The following is an 18,461-nucleotide window of genomic DNA, read 5'->3' as shown; positions in this document are numbered from 1 at the left end:
GTCTAGAAATACTTTCCAAAAGAAGAGAGTCGGCTTATACACGGAGGCAACAAATTGATTCATAAAATTCCGATCGAAAACGCTCCCGACTCCGACATACAAATTTTTACAGTTTATGTAACAATAATTTGTGCACAGTATAAATAAAACACCCCATCATGCAGTATTACGTAGTTTTTTTTGTTCTTTAATACATTAATAGTTTGATGAATAATAATAAAAATTACTTGTTTTATTGTCATTTCAATGGTAAAAATGTGTTCCGCCATCTTTGTTGGACACCTCTGTCTATATCATTTTGTAAGCTCTTATTTGATTGGATCACATGATTTTGTGTAAACAACAGCCATGGACCATAGTCACAGAATTGTTTCTTTCTGAGTGAAGGAGAAAACAGGAATTAAACATGCCTTAATGAGTTTATTATTTGCTGTCCAGTGAATAATTAAATTACTTATGTGCAGTGATATGTTGTTACAGCTTTAATTGTTTATTTTCTTGTTATGATTTATCGGTGCTAAATTAGTTTTGCACGGCATGGATGACGTTAGCATTGCGATAATTATTACTGTGTCTGTAATAATTAAAGGGGAAGAAAATATAATGAAAAACAAAAGCACAAGCAGTCGTTGGCTTTTGAAAAACCATGGTGAGTCAAAACACTTGATGCCAAGGCGAGTAAACACCAAGATTATTAATTTATGAAGTAATTGTAGAGAATGTCACAGTTATTAACCAATAATGTTTTCTTCTAATTTTAGGCGAGGTTCATTAGTGTAGTCTGACTTATTTTCCCTTTCAGAAATAGTGTTTTAAAAAATAAATTCAGGAGCAGTGCCATAGAAATATAATTATGACGTACACTGATGCAGACAATTTGATTTCTTAATTACAATATCAGTGTTCTACGTTGCGACCAAAATGGTCGCCAATGCGACCAAAATGTTGGCGTGGCGACCGATTGAATTTATTATCATCGCCATCTGGCGACGGACTCCAAAACCGTAACGTCTAAGTATTAAATTATTTGCAATGTGCGTTCAGAGTCCTAACAGCGAAAACCAATGCAATTTGTTGACATGTGCAGTCGGAACACTTCGTTATTTACGAAGTTGTTCGATTAATCACTGTGAATTCCGTATTAATTTTTGGTACCGTTAGGAACTTATCGCGAAAACAATCCAGATATTTCGATTGGTGTATTATTTTAATGCACACAAGCATTTGGAATATCTCAATTGATATGGATTTCTGGATCATGTATGTAATCGGCCGACTAAAGAAGTTCAGAATACTGTATTGTACTATACATAACCGATTCACTATGGTACATTAGTGGTGGTTGCATTCGATTGAAGAACATTCTTATGTTTATTTTTTTATAAATAGTCCAACGCAATTTACTTTGGCGCCCGTTCAATTGCTCAAATCACCTTAAAACCTTTTCGGCCGAGCAGTCTTAACTTAATTTTGGGTTTAAATTCTTAGTCCGGACATGATGTTAGGAGCAGGTATTCTCCGTAGACTTTAGCTTTTTCTAGTTAGACCCGAAGGAATCGAAATTTAGCCTGTCAGAACACGGCCCATTTTCGGTGTCTACTAGTCGGTCCGCGCAGTCGCTGGACACTACTAAATTCTTATTCCAAAATCTGCCCACCTCAAACTTATCCCCCACCCTTTTCTGTCCTGGACTTAGTCACTGGCAAAGGCCAGAGATTATGCCCAGGACAGACATGCTTCAAACCTTCGTGGTATATGAGCATGTAAATAAATATTGGAATGGAATGAAGAACATGAGTACAAAATCAAGTAAGGGTTGCTCACTCACTGTTCATACTATACACATTGTAATCAAATGTGCAAAATAGAGACTGATTATTAAACAATACATTATAAATGAGCATTTCAACAATTGTGAAAAGTGGAGAGGTGACAAGGGTGTTACATAATTTTAGAAGGGATGGTGGTCTTAACGTTACAAAATGTTATGTGGAGCAGGGTAACAAAAAACCTGCCAAAGTTTCCACTATGTAATTATTGAACGAACACAAGTGATGTGTTTGATCTGCTAACCCAGTATGCATGTTGCTACACTCATTCAAATCGAATGCAGCCCCAGTTAGCGGTGTGTTTGGGTTTTTTGCTGTGTAGATGTATACGTTGTTTCTGCCCAGCATGTAGAAGCATGGCAAAAACCATGGTCTCATGGCAAAATGTTTAAATATTACAATTCTTTAAGAAAACGAAAATCTGAAAGTTCAAACTATTTATTTAATCCAGCAGCATAAGTCATGTATAATGTTAAGATGGTTACAACACATGCATAAATGATACAAAAAGAGTAGTGTGGCTAGTAACATTTTAAGCTTGGCGAGTAAACTTTTTTTGTCCACTAGCCAAAGAAGAGTAAGTTATAAAGCCGAGCGTAGAACACTGAATATGTACCATTCAGATAATTTGTAGATACCTTTTCAGTGTTAAGATGGTTTGATGAACGTGCAGCTAAACGTGTAGGAAATTAGGAATTAGCTTGTCTTGAATTGTATTATTATGCACAACAAACATGATTAGGATAGTTGGGATGGAGAAAACCCACTGGTTCCTCGGAGATGGTTCAATTAGAACTACGACTCAAGCATCTCAGGTGTGCACTACCGACTGAATTAGATTGCTCATATTATTATTTTATTTTTTAAATAACTTGTTAAAAGAAGGCCTACAATTAGTTCAATGATAGTGTTGGTTGGGGCATTGACATGACATTTTTAATTGAATAATTACGCAACCAGTATCCCTTCCTCAACATTTTGTAATACGTCATTTCACCTACCACTACCAGTTAACATCTATGTCAAGTCGGCGTTATGTCCCAATGTTGTTGATAAAAATACATACAAACTCCGACAAAATCTGTCATTACAAAAGATTTTATTACTTTAGATAATCTAAAAGCCCATAATTTTAGACATCATCATAAATGCGTAACAAGTTGTCATGTAGATGCAGCCAAAGTTTCAAGAGTGAAAATAATCTGACCCCAATAGCTCTGATTGGTCAATATGCCACATAGTACAGTGCATCAAATCATGTTCCAGTCACATGGTATGTGAATTTCTAATGAGGGCAATTCCACGAAAAATTATACCTCTGGAGTGATTTTTCCCCCCACTGTTATGCCTTTATTTTTCACATGGAATTATTTGTTGATAATCAATAAACCATAAAATACTCAGGTTTTAATTCAAAACTGTGTTATGTGACCTGGCGTCCATCTTTAATTTGTGCTATTTCCTCCTAAGAATAGAACCCAAATTGCAGTGAAATCTTTTTTCAAAAATGTTATTAAAATTGGATGAATATGATAAAGGTAAGTATTGCATTTTGTTTCTAAGATCTTAACCCTTATCGTGCCGTTGACGTGTATACACGTCAAGCGTCATCACAATGACGTCACTTTGCATTGTTTTCATTTAAAAATCGTTTTCTAAATTAATTGTTGACATTTTTGTCAAAAACAAAGTAAGAAAATATCAATAAATAGTCTTAGAATGACATATGCAAATATTTGCTAAATTGTTGTTGTACATCTTATGTTTTTATTTAAAACAAAAAATACCTGTCATATGGCGCGTGCTATTGTTTGTTATGGTTTCTTGTTTTTTGGTAGCGGTTTCTTTTATCTCTACAAAGTTGTCATAATATACTATTATATATGAACTACATTATGACAGTTGCATTAAAATAGAACAAGTATCACTTTTAATGCCTTAAAAAAGGTACAAACACAATCAACTAGTTGTAATCCGACGGCATAAACAGTCATCGAAAAGCGCCATTTCCCTATTTCTATTTATAAACAACAGGTCATGTGACAGCACATTTCTCGCCATACAATTTGACAGCAGTAGTATACATGGTTTGCATGTGCTGCTAACTGTTTTCATTAATAATTACAACGTGGTTACTTATACTACAGCAGACGATATTCTAACTAGCTACATGTATGTTTGCTTGAACAGTTACGTCGACTATATGATCGAATACGTACATGTGCTCGGTGTTTGTTGTTATTTTATTGTGTGTTGTTTTTCTGCCAGTTTTTCCTTTTTCCTTTTTAACATGACATTACATTCACAATGGTATTAATCACTACTGAGTGGACATATATTTGTTTTCATTTTTTAAAAATGAATTACAAACGATAGGTTAAGAATATCTTCTGAACTAGTCTGGGGAATACCTTGACCTACATTATTTTCAATAACCAATCGCAAAACATTCTCGTTGCGTGTCACACATAATTATGTGGCGCCACCGGTTTTTTGTTTTATTATTGAAATAGATTAAAGCATGTACTATACTGTACCAGTTGCGGATCGAACGATTGTGTGTGGGGGGGGGGTGTGTGCCGTACATGGCTTTTTATGAATACGTTCGCGTATACAAGCAGTGAATGTTTTGTAATTATGTTTGTATGGTGGATGACAATTTAAAAAAAATCAGGCATGTGTGCTGGGATTTTAGGTAGGGGCGTCTGGAGAGCGAAGTTTATAGGGGATATGTATTGAATTTGGTTTTGGTTTTTTAATCTGCTCGAGCATGGACCGGAAAGGGGGTGGGGGGTGGGGGGGGGCAGGCAACCCATTCCCTGCACACATCTGCAAATGTTATAGAGATAAATTAATCATCATGAGATAAACTGTAGTTGTGTTGGATCTATTGTATTTTGATAAATTTATTAGTACCAAAATCTAAATTTCGGGCGAATACGACAGAGACATTCGGGCAAATTGAGCTGGCCTGAAACCTTTTCATCATGTACTAGTAGTTCCAACATTTCTCTCACAATGCTAGTGTGTAGTGCTTCGTTTGAAACCCTATATTATATATAGCTGGTTGGCAGTAACGCTAAAACTAATAAATGTAGTTTTTTTACGTGGTGGTATTTTCGTTTAATTTGGGCACAAATTAGCCTGCCTTTCTCCCTCTCCCACCTCTACAAAAAAAACGGCATCTCGTACGCTTATGATTAGTACATCAGGCCTGTACGGTACCAATTGGTGTGGATGCGTCGGGGGGTATACACACCCTCGCCGCGAGGTCCAATTTTTTTCCCCTTGCAACAGTTATCGACTGGTTTTTTTAGAACATCGACACGGTCCTTTTTTTCGTGTTACGCAACATCCCAAAAAAATCGTGCGATAACTATATGGACCTATATAAAATGTGAAAATTACAGTAGGATAATGGTTTGCAATAGATTCAGAGTAAGTAATCACGTTTTTTATTTTAAAAATATGGTGATATTTTTAATTTATTTTTAAATAACAATTAAAAAGAAAAACATTCCACGTACTTTAGCAGGGCGGATACTGTTGTGTAGGCCACGACCCGAAACATTGTTTTTGTCTCAAAAATCGTTAAACAAATTATTTAATGCAAATAAAATGTTGTATTCAGGATGTAATAATCACAAATCATAAAACGATCCTATATTGTTGATAAAAATATCAAAGAAAAATTGCAAAAACTTCGAAGTTTAGTTGACCTATATTATTGACACTTGGCCCAGATACAATACTTCGCGGGACCAACTGCCAGTGATTTCTTCTTCTTTCACTCCCTCAATAAACATGTCAGAAGAAGTTGCACAAATATAAATTCATGATTCCGATAATAATGTTTTCAAGATTTACTAGTACTTGTGTGACATCTCAAGTGACCTATTGCGGTAGGGAGCACATTTTCTACGTCCACTCGGACTACTGTGCGTCACGCATAAACGTTTCATGTTTTTGACTTCTCAAAAAGTTCTTAATCAGTTCCAACTACATTTTGTGCCACACCTAAACACATTCTAACCTCCCTCTCCAAGGGCCTAAGCGACAGGGCCCAAAATGAAAAATAAATGAAGCGGCATCAGGGCCGTAGCTAGCGGAGTGGGGGGCGCAAAAAAATCCGGAAAGCATTATAGAAAATTCTCTTCTTAACCGTTTAAGGAGTTTTAGACTATTAACTACTCAGTTGGGCCCCCCCTCCCCTCGCCCCCAAACAAAAAATCCTAGCTACGGCCCTGGGCATAGGCGTAAGTGTACGGGCTCTCATTTTTGTTGGGGTTGCAGGCAGATTTCTGCCAGAGTTAAACGAAAATCCCTGAATCTGGATAACACCAATTATTCATATTAGCTTTACTGCCAAACAGCAGGGCCTCAGCTAACGGCTAGAGGCAATGGTGTATGTCTTTTATTTTTTATTTAACGACACCACTAGAGCACACTGATTTATTAATCATCGGCTATTGGATGTCATACATTTGGTAATTTTGACATACTAGTAGTCTTAGAGAGAAAACCCCCTACATTTTTCCATTAGTAGCAAGGCATCTTTTATATACACCATCCCAAAGACAGGATAGTACATACCATGGTCTTTGATATACCAGTCATGGAGCACTGGCTGGAACGAGAAATAGCCCAGTGAGCCCACCGATGGGAATCAATCCCAAACCAACTGCGCTTTACCACTGGGCTGTGTCCCGCCACTGGCGTGGGAGGAATGCATATGGGGGGGGGGGGTTGTTAAAATAATAGAAAAATAATTTATTGATACTGATGTTTTAAGTATGTAACCTCCCAGAAATGACTGCAAAATGGTGTCTTGCACCTTCCATGCTCATTGGTTCATTGTTTAAATCCTAGTTACAGCCCTGAACAGCTATATATATATATATAGGGTTGCAAATGAATCACTACATATTTTTACATGGATTACAACTAATATTGTGTCAGAGTAAAATGATGGAAATACATCGTGAAAAGGTTTTAGGCCAGCTCATTTGCCCGAAATGCTATACCTGGATAGTATTCAATTAATATATAAAGGCAAATAGATGACCAGTGTATATAACTTGTGAATGTCCCCTTGGTGAGGATGGAGTTCACAATAGTTATATAGAAATTGCATATCCGTGACCCATTTCCTTGTGAATTTGATCATTCTACCCCTCTCCTAAGGGTGGGGCACAGATAGGGGAAAATTAAGCCAATTGTCGTGTCCAGAAATACCATAAAAATATAAATTTTGCGAATTTCGTTAATGTTGTGTCCCCTGTCCCCCCTCCCCTCAGGTAGGAGACAAATTCATTAAACCATCTATCATATAGACAAATGCATTTAAACGATTATGTCTTCAGAAATACTAGACCATTTCCAACCAAATTTATTTGGAAAATCCAAAACCATAAATTTGGTCATTTTAATCCCCCAAGGAAAATGGGTGCCCCACACTCCATGTGTTTGGTAGTTGTGGTCAGCAATTTACTCGGGTGACCATTTAGATCTATTTTGTATCATGCATAAGTGTTCAACACTGGATACACATTATGTATACGGTACATATTTAATTAGGGCTCACATGTTGATGTTTGTTTCTTTGGGTTTAAAATATTTTTTAGGTGAATGGACATTTTACTTCTTTTTTTTTTACAATTGTGACCGTGTGAAGCACTATTGCAAGTATCTTGTGTCACAATAAATTACTGAAATGCATAAAATACTTTTTACTATTTCTATTATTCTAATATCAGTGTTCAGGGTTTCTGCCAGAGGGTATGAAGGGTAAAATTATGTACCCTAAAATCTTGGGAATGAATGAATACGTTTTAATAATTTTTAGAATGATTATAGTAAAATAGCTGCTGCTTAAAGTTTGTACATGAAATGCAGTGTCCAATTTCAAAAGATTCCAAACCCCATAGTAATAGGCATAGCCACCTAGTAGCGGCAGTTATGATCTGGAGTTTTCAAGTACCCTCAAATTATTGATTACTGGTGTCCTTTACTTTTGACCTTATGACCCAAAAGTTGTATGCACACAGCAAATAGTTTCCAGTTTTACATACCTTACCATGGTAACATAGTTTGCATTGGTTACCATGGTAACAGTTTCAATCTGGGTACCATGGTAACATATAGTTTTGAACTGGTTACCATGGTAACAGAATTAATAAGCTTCATATATCTTTTCTACAGGCATAGTACAATTATTTCACTATACATTGTTGTTTTTTCTCAGTCCTTGAAAATGATATTTTTTTAGAAATTTGTTTTCTGTTATGCATTAGTTACCGTGGTAACATAATTCACAATTTTCACACTTCTCTTGTAAACAGCTGGGAGCTTATTATTACATCATTATACAGTGATTTGTATTCAAATAAATTCATTTAAAACATTTCATATGGGAAATGGTTCCTCTTTTTGCATTGGTTACCATGGTAACAGAATTAATAATGTTCATTTGAAAATGACAAGAAGTGAAAGGGCATATACCTTTTTTTTAAATCTTGTGTCATTTGACAAAGCTATATAAAGTAATAGAGATAGTATACATATTTTTAGTGTCTATGTAATGTTGGACACAATGTCCACAAGTTACAAAAATGCGTTCATGGTAGTATGTGCATTTGACACTATTATTCAAAAACAAAATTGGCTGTCTACTTAATTCTTTTTCTAAATCAAGTAGTATGGTTAATAGATCACACCATAGACTTAAATTAAAAGCAAAATAACTGATTTTAATAATATTACCAGAAATGTATTAAGTTTTCATAATTATTAATAAAATGGTATATTGAAAGTTGCAGCTGTTGCCATGGTAACATAAATAATATAACTGACAATAAAATGTTAGCGCTACGTAGGTGGATATTCTTAGTATATATATGTGTAATTTCATGCTGAAATGTCAACAGATTTTAACAATATTACCAGAAATGTATAATAGTTAATGTTGGAAATTATGTTCATAATTTACAAAAATGCAATGATAGCCGAATGCGCATCTGACCCTATTTTTCAGACAAACCGCGGTTGTCGACTTAATTTTTTCTTTACATCAAGCAGTATGATTAATAAATCACAGCATAGACTTAAATTTAAAAAAAAAAATAGTTTTTAATTAAAGTTTTCATAATTATTAATGAAAATATGGCATATTGAAATTTGCAGGTGTTGCCATGGTAACATAAACAATATAACTGACTATAAAATGTTAGCGTTACGTAGGTGGATATTCTTAGTATATATATGTTTAATTTCATGCTGAAATGTTAACTGATTTTAATAATATTACCAGAAATGTATAATAGTTAATGTTGGAAATTATGTTCATAATTTACAAAAATGTGTTGATAGCCGAATGCGCATCTGACCCTATTTGTTAAAACAAACGCGGTTGTCAACATAATTTTTTCTTTACATCAAGCAGTATGGTTAATAAATCACAGCACAGACTTAAATTAAAAGAAAAATATTAGTTTTTAATTAAAGTTTTCATAATTATTAATGAAAATATGGTATATTGAAATTTGCAGCTGTTACCATGGTAACATAAATAATATAACTGACTATAAAATGTTAGCGTTACGTAGATGGATATTCTTAGTATATATGTGTGTAATTTCATGCTGAAATGTCAACTGATTTTAATAATATTACTAAAAATGTATAATAGTTAATGTTGGACATTATGTTCATAATTTACAAAAAAGCGTTGATGACAGTATGTGCATTGCACCCTATTATTCAGAAAAAAATGGCAGTCTGCTTAATTTTCTCTTTAAATCAATCACTGTGCTTAATAAATCACTTAAATTAAAAGAAAAATAGTGTTTTATTCATGTTTTCTTAATTATTAATGAAAAAATTGTATATTGAAATTTGCAGCTGTTGCCATGGTAACATAAATAAAATAACCATCTACAAAATGCTATCATTACGTAGGTGGATCATTATAGTATATATGGGTGTAATTTCATGTTAAAATGCCCATGAATTTTAATAAAATTACTAGAAATGTAGACCAGGTGAAAATTCTTTAAATTTAACAAAAAGAATGCGGCAGGATAAGGGTTAATGGTAATTTCCAAACAACACAAATTAATAAATTTTGAATAGATTTTTATGAATGAAAACTTGAACTTATAGCATGACCTTGTTGCGTCAGTTACCTTTTGAAGCTTAATTTTAATATTAACCTACAGTGCTACCATATATTATATTTTTTTATATTCTCTTAGTTGTGCCATGGTTACACAACATGGCAAGATAATAATCCAAGTGGGCACACCAAGAATTAAAATTTATTGGTAACTGACGTAACTCCCCCAGTCAGTAACTGATGCAACACATTAACATATACATTATTTTCCATTGTTATATTTCTTGGCGGCATAATGTAAGATTGTGAAACTAGAGTGAGTGCTATAAAAAATTTAACAATAAGTTTAAGAATTTTCTTGACCTTTGCACTTGTAAGTTTTACAATTTCTTTATTATCACATCTGTGTAAAACTATTTAAAAAAAAAAGTTTTTAAGAACTGCTAGTACTATCACTCCTTAGAAGGTAATCTAAAGATGTTTATTTCACTAAAATAAAATAATCATGACTCGGTTAACGCTATTTTTAAATAGATACATGTATGCATGTAGATGATAGCAGTTTCACAAGCATCAGTGCATATACCCTTATACTTCAAGATATATATTGTGTAGGTTTTGACGTCAAATGCACATAGAATTTGTTTCATTAGATATATTGTATTGCTTGTGATGTCAGAGGTAGACATTGTTTCATTAGCTTAGATTAATATATGTACAGCATTGTTTATTGTAAACAGTATCTATAATGTTCAATAATAATTACTGGTAACAAATTTAAAATTGCAGTTTCATACATGTAGTGGCAAGTCACTTATTTTGCTATTTTTACATTTATTTATGATAAATAACTATACATTAGATGATTTCATACATAATATTTCATAATTAACTCAGAAAAATAAATCAGCAATACATCTTACTGCCACAGTGGTTTCCCATGAATTCTTAGCTAAAATTGTAAAGTACATAAACAGTTTGCATCAGTTATTCAACAAAACAGCCAATCCTTTGTCATTGTGCAGTTGCAACTCAAATTCAAAATGTGATTTCATGCAATTAACTGTTGGTCACCTGAAATTAATTTTGTAATGATATAATTTTTTTTACCTGTAAATGAAGTTATTTGGTTATAATGTTTTATGGGCATGTAACTTAATTTAAGAATAATCTTTACATTTCAAAAGATAAATAAAATAATAATAATTTTTGGAAATACCGTGTATTAGCAGACTCCTTGGATAAGCCGACCTCTTAGTTTGACCCTATATATCTAGTACAAAATCATCGGCCTCGTGTATAAGCCAAAGTCATCTTTTGTCCAGCTGTATGTTGTATCGATTTCAATAATACTGTCAACAAATAATGTGTGCTTTTCTTGTTCATTATATTTGTTTTCCCTTTGTTTACAAACACAGTAATCGCGATCGCAGTCAATGCAGCAATGCTAACATCTACCATACCGTGAAAAATAATTTAGAACGGATAAAGCATAACAGAAAAATAAATATAACAACAACATATCACTGCACACAAGTAATTAATTTATTCACTGGACAGCAAAAAGTAAAATCATTGAGGCATGTTTAATCTACCACCACACACACATAAACAAAAGATCATGTGGTCCATGACTGCAGCTGTTCACTGTATATGGTATGGTCATGTGACCATAGTGGGAGTAATTATCGTCCTGAAATTCATGTTATGTTTTTTCAGTCGGTAATGTTAATAATGAGCTTAATTTATTTATGGCATTACTTTACAGTTTAATGCACCTTCCCAACAAAACAATAATATTAGAAATATAATACTTGTTTGAAGAAAAAACACCGTTTTGTATCTTAAATTTGCTATATGAAAGACTGGTCCCAGCACAGGTCAAACAAAGATGGTGGACAGTTGGAAAGAATACGTTTTTACCATTGAAATGACAATAAAACAAGTAATTTTTTATTATTATTCATCAAACTTACAATGCATTCAAGAACAAAAAAGTGCATAATATTGCATGATGGGGTGTTTTATTTATACTGTGCACAAATTTTTGTTACATAATCGGTGAAAGGCTACGGGTCTGATCAAAATTTATAAGTCACGGTCGGGAGTATTTTCGATCGGAATTTTATGCTCCATTTGTTGCCTCCGTGTATAAGACGACTCTCTTCTTTTGGAAAGTGTTTCTAGACTTCAAAAGTCAGCTAATACACTGCAATATACAGTATATTATGCAATTATGAGATTGCCCCTTTAATAGTTCTAAATAGCAAATGTCCTTTCATTTGATAAATTAATTACTACTCCTAAAAATATCCCAAGTTGCTGATGTTTTTAGTAGAATACCTCCCAAGACAGCAACCTAGAAAATGAATGAGAATAAAGCACATTTGAACGAAGACAGAAAGAGGTTGGAGAGGAAAAAGAACAGAATAGTGAAAAATGGAGCAAGATAAATTGAAATCAAACAAGAAAAAAAGAGACAGGACAGCATGCTAAAAATAAAAAAACCCTGATTTTAAAGAAAGAATATGGGTTATTTTCTATATCTGCCTTATTCCTATCGATTTCTTACGAAATACTTGGTTCGGTTCAGTCATATGGTAATGTCATAAGAAAGTGAATGCAATATATATACTTGGAAATTGCAAAAAAACCAAATCATTACACTTCGAATCAAGATGTACATGTAAATGTAAGCTGTTGTCTCATTGTTGAGGCATGTGTGCAAAAAAGTTTGAAGGGAGTGGGGGTTTAGACTGGCTAGCATCGAGGGTGCAACTGCCCAAGTTACTGGGGGGGGGGGGGGGGGTGAATTTTTTTGAGAACCTGATGTCCTAAAATGCAATTCCTTGCATTCTACAAGTAAAATTCATCATGACAAATGCATGTATAGACATTAAAATAATAATAATAATTTGCTTTGAGCAGGGATAGGGTTGGGAAATGGGGGGTTGACCACCACCCTGAACATGCCCCTGTTAGTTTTTTTTAATTCCCTTTAAGATTTATGTATTTCTTACAATTTAGAGGAACCAGTTGCCAAAGACAAATGTTTTATTTTTAAAATAGGTTCTTATTAGTTTTCATGATTCGCAAATGTTGCATCAGTTACTTTTAGTGTTACGTCAGTTACCCATTAATAAAAAAGTTAATAAAAAATTCCTTGTAGAAAACTTAGTTCTCTTGTTCTAGTGATCATGGATTACCCGTGCACTGCACATTTCTATATATACCTAAAAACTTGATACTTCAGATTCAGAGAATTTTGGCAAGTTCAAAGACATGTCAAATACAAGTTACTTTTTTTTGTTGCGTCAGTTACCCACACTTCATTTGTGATTGTAGTTGCGCTGAGACTGTATGCAATGAAATTTTCTTTTGACATGACTTTGTCACAACATATTTATTTCAATCAAAAACATTAAGAATTTTATTGAATACTTTAAAAAAAAAAAAAAAAAAAAAGTCTGAATGTTGCGTCAGTTACTGTCAGTTTTGTTACATAAACAAAACGTATTGAAACAAACAAAAATTAAATATGATTACTGTTACTATATTTTGTACATATATACATATATAAATAACAGATGTACATTCATTAATCTCTGGCTGAAATACAAATATTTAAATGAAGTTTCATTTGATTTTGTTTAAAGATAAAACAAAATTAATAATAATAAGAGACGTAAAAAAAAAAAAAAGACAACTTTGTTTTTGTAAACTATACCAAGGCCTTAAATTCTTACATTATCATTTATTTTCTTTCTTTTTATTATTCCATCTATTTTTGAATTGTCTTTGTCTAAATTTCTTTTTTATAGAAAGTAGAAAGTTACACGCTTGTCATTTTTGGGACCTCACGTAAGCGTTTTAGGCTAACAGTTAAGAACTAATCGAGACAATTTGACCGACTTCGCTGATTTCCGTAACGAGTTCATCTGTGTATGCTACAGAAGCAATTATTTAATTCAATTCCTCTTTTTTTTCAAAACTATATGAACAGTATAAATGAATTAGCCTTATTAGACGTGATATATTACCTTGCAAAAGTGGATTGTTTTTAATTAATCATAAATTAAAAAGGCAAACGAATTTTGATCGGATTGGTATGCCTTTCAAGATGTCTGTTAAACCAGTATTTTCTGATTTGTATAGCAAAGATTTAAGTACCAGTCCTATATTAAAAGGTCGCATGGATGCCACCGTTCACGTCACGTTTTCTCCTTGGTATTATTAAACAGGTCTTTTTATCAGCTACATAAGGTTTTGTAAATAGTGGCAATCAGTATACAAAATTATTTTACGTGTGCTGTTTGTTAAGTGTAATGTGTGTTATTTTTCACATTCGCCAGATTGAAATTACGATCGCACTCGCGCACCTTAAAAGACAAGGTCTGCACAAGTCTGTTTGTCGAGAGTATTATTGAAATCAATACAATGTACTACTGGACAAAAGATGACTTTAGCTTATACACGAGGCCGATGATTTTGTACTTGATATTTAGGGTCAAACTAAGAGGTCGGCTTATACAAGGAGTCTGCTAATACACGGCAACATACCATATTGTTACATCTCTAATTTACACATACCTACTATTAAACACAATAATCATGTGTAGTTGCTTTATTTCTCTTGTATATGCAGTTTGAGCATGTCAACAGCATGTTGTGAAAATTCAGACAAATAATTACGACAATGTTTTTATTATTGTCAGCAACAGCCTGGACAGTACATGTTTCGGTAAACCAATCTCCTTGATAATTTTTTAGTTTTTTGGTTGGTATGTACATTAGATATTTTTCTTCTTTACAGATGGGTTCAGTCACAGGCCAAGAAAGATGGAGTGGATGAAACACTTGCTAAATATGATGGTACAGATAAACCTATTCATTGTTATTTCATATTGCATTAATTTCCTAATTCATGCAATATCTTTGTCATTTATTCATTGTCAAACTACTTGGGAATTATTTACCAAAAGCGAATCTAGATAGTTACTAGTAATTCTCTTGCTCAGTTTTATAATGTTTACTAATACAGTGAAACCCCTCAAAACCAGACCCTTGGTAAACTGGAATTCCCTCAAAACAGAACATTTTACATGGTGCCGTGATTTGCGTATCTTTTAACACTAAAATTTACCCCTCTAAACCGGAAACCCTCTAAACTGCACCGGACAAAATTATCCGGTCCCATTGTGTTCCATTAATGCAAATTTTACCTCAGAAAACCGGACGGTCCCACAGACGTCGATCATTACTGTATTACTTATACTTTGAATACCCACTCAGCCGATAACGTGATTGCGTACGCAGAGCTAATTACATGTGCGCATGCTCCAGTGTCACTGTTGTGCAGTTGACAAGTACCAATTAAGGGATTGATTAACAGCTTTGATGTTTAAATAACTGGAGGAAACACATGTACTTCCTTGGTCCCATGGCTGTCCGGTTTTTAGGGGTTTCACTGTATACGGTTTTAAACTTGGAACACATGACCAGATAATGCTAACTGTATTGTGACCAGCTGGTATACTGCAGGTATCAACTTTTTATGAATCGAAGGTTTTTCACTGCAGTTCTGAAATTTATGTGAAATAATTATTAGAATTTATTATAAAATTGTTATTCATGCTTAATCAAACAAATGATTGTTCTAATCCTTTTGACTAGTAAAAATTGGTTTCATTTATAGCTATATTTTAATTGTTTTTTGCTTTTTCAGTATAAAGTAGAACCATTTTCTTTTCAACATTACCTGTCCTCAAACAAGTCACATGACTGTAACTTCCTTCTTTTTCTCTTGCACTGTGTGGTTCAGACATCTTTTATTTGGCTCTGTTACTTAGAGTAATTATTTTGGTTTTCTTTTCTTTCTTGGATTGTTGTGATATTGACTTGTTTTACATGCTTTTGCAACATTATTGTCGTACATTTTTGGCGCAATTCACTTGTTTTACATGTGGAATTTCCAAATATACTTGTATGTGTATGCTGGTCAATGTGGTGTTTACCGGAATTGTACAGACTTATGGTTTTTCTTTCTATTTCACAGATTGCAATTATCATGTCTGATTCAAGTTCTATTTGTGTTGTACGTTCGTCTTTATGCTGCAAGACGTTCATGGCTGGCGGTGATCCCTATGAACTTTGTCCCAGCTATCGGCTCTCGTGTGATGAGGAGTCTCGCTGTGACTTGTGTGTTGGTCTTACTGCTGCTGAACTTGCTGTCTTCTGGTTACCACTCGAGCTAAGAAGGCATAGACCACCACAACGGCTGTTCGTTGCCGAGATTTTAAGATGATGTTGCCGTCCATGTTATAAGAGACGATGGCTGCCTTTAAGTGGCGGTTCCGGTTGTGGTGCAGCCTTCACCTGGTTCATCGGTGCAAGAACTTCCCCATTTTCAGGCTGCGACTTTACCATCGAAGACACCGTCGGCTACCATATCCCAGGATCCAGCAGCTCCATCGGTACGGCGATCTTCCCTCTCGTCTCGAGAGAACACTAAAACTTCTTCATCTCATCAGAGCCGTTCACCACGGTCTGCCACGTAGATCACCGACACCGCTCTCCTGCTGCATTGGTTTCATGGGCCACTGACGGTTCGCGATGGTACCCTACCCGGTCCAACTAACCACAGCCTCCCAGCGGATTCGATCGACATGCCTGTGTTCCTCTCCTTAGAGATTTTTCTGATGAACGGTCTCCCTCGGTGGTTGAAGATACAGAGTCGGCTGATCGCATGATGATGTGCGACTGTCTTGCAGTTGTATATGAACTACTGCCATCCTTACCGCATCTGCCGGCACCGTCTAAGAAGGTGCCTACACCTATGATAGCTACTGATGTCCCTCAGGAGGATGTCATCATCAATTCATTAGCAACTGGTTCGTTGATGTCCGATGTTGCAACAGATTTAGACAAGACCTTTCAAGAGACTACGTCATTTGTGGCCTTCCCTCATTGAGCTCAACACAGCTACCCAGTCTTCAATATGCCATTCAAAGATGTGGCTCCGAGTTTGGATAAAGACCTTGGTCGTCTTGAGAAGTCGTCTCCAGTTGAGTTTACTGATCGTGTGGTGCAGTCTATGGATACGGCCCATCGGCGAGTGTTTGTACGTTCTGTCGTACCTGGACGTCTTCTTGGCGGTGATGGCTACACAAGTCAAGTATGCCAAGTGTTATGCCCTGTTTAAGCAATTGGCAAAGATGTTGGCTTTCAATGTCTATGATGCTGACACAGCAGCGGCGACAGGCTTGTCTGAAACACTCGTCCTTGGATATCCTGCACAAGAAAGAACTTTTGGCTCAACCTTGGTCGACGCCCAAGATGTTTGCGGGGAAGATTCCTGATGTTGTCATGGCGAATGACCAGGCACAGCGGGCCACGGCCACGGTCACGGGCAAGTCCTTGCAGCTTATTTCGACATTGGTGTCAACGAAATGCAAGTCTTCCTTTTCACCACAGGTCTCACAGAAATACTGGAGGGAAACACCTTTTCGGCAGTTTCCTAACAGAAAGCCCTCCAGTTCTCCTGCCCATTCACAGACTTAAGCCCGGTCGACATTGACGCCAGCTATCCAACGTTGGGCTCTTGCGAATCCCCCACCAATCTTTGACCGCACCTCACTTTGAGTGAGAACACCGATTGCAACTTGTTGCTTCCAACGTGTCCCACACTGGTCGAAATATCCAGTGTCGGAAGCCCACTAAGTCATTATTGACGGAATTGGGAATGCCTATGCAATGATGGGTTTGTCATGATGATATTGAAGAACGGATATTATCTGCACTTGTCTTCAAGTCCACCCTTGATACTCTCACCAAGGTAACTGTTCCATTCTGGTTCTCACATCCGGGTGCTCCAGGAGTGCGTGGACAAGTTGCTGGACAAAGGTGCAGTGCGACAGATCCCGTTAACCTGGTTCTGATGAAAGATTCGTCCGACCTGTGGATGATCCACAATATGACGTTTTTCAACTACCACTACTTAATCCTCCTTTAGCTTTCAAGATGTTGATGGTTCACAATGTGCTGACAGTGGTACAACCGGGTGACTGGCTGACATCGTTGGACCTCAAGGATTCATATCTCCATGTTCCGATACACGCCGATCACCACAAGTATCTTCAGTTTGTACTCTAGGGCAAACACTTCGAGTGCACAGTCCTGCCTTTTGGAATATCGGTGGCGCCTTGCAGTGTTCCAGATTAAGTATGGCGAACACTAAAATCCGAATCGGGTGTAGTGATTGTGTTGAAAACTATCTCCAGTAGTTTTATATGAGAAACATTATTATTTGTATAATACATATATATATATATATGTATAGATAAATATTTTAATTTTTTTAATTGACATAATAATCATGGGAAACGTAATTTCAGTTCCGTGGTTTTGCCGACACGCTACCGGTAACGATCGTTACCGTGAAATCGGATGGCCTGCTGTAACAAACTTGGCAATCACTGTTCTCGTTCCCAGTCTATTCCTACGCCACAATTGAAATCACA

At 35.3% G+C, this 18,461-nt stretch overlaps 1 protein-coding gene across 2 annotated transcripts in view; it reads left to right on the top strand.

Moving 5' to 3' along the window:
- LOC121375143 (calnexin-like) overlaps nucleotides 1–18,461 on the top strand; it is a 68,078-nt gene that overhangs the window by 11,083 nt on the left and 38,534 nt on the right. For both annotated transcript variants that reach the window (XM_041502404.1, XM_041502405.1), the window contains exon 4: nucleotides 14,756–14,814. In XM_041502404.1, the coding sequence (XP_041358338.1) occupies nucleotides 14,756–14,814 (59 nt within the window). The remainder of the gene's footprint in view (nucleotides 1–14,755; nucleotides 14,815–18,461) is intronic.

The sequence above is a fragment of the Gigantopelta aegis genome, chromosome 6, assembly GCF_016097555.1.
Source record: "Gigantopelta aegis isolate Gae_Host chromosome 6, Gae_host_genome, whole genome shotgun sequence".
Lineage (NCBI taxonomy): Eukaryota > Metazoa > Mollusca > Gastropoda > Neomphalida > Peltospiridae > Gigantopelta > Gigantopelta aegis.
Note: the sequence above shows the minus strand (reverse complement) of the source record. Positions and strands in the feature narration are given on the sequence as shown.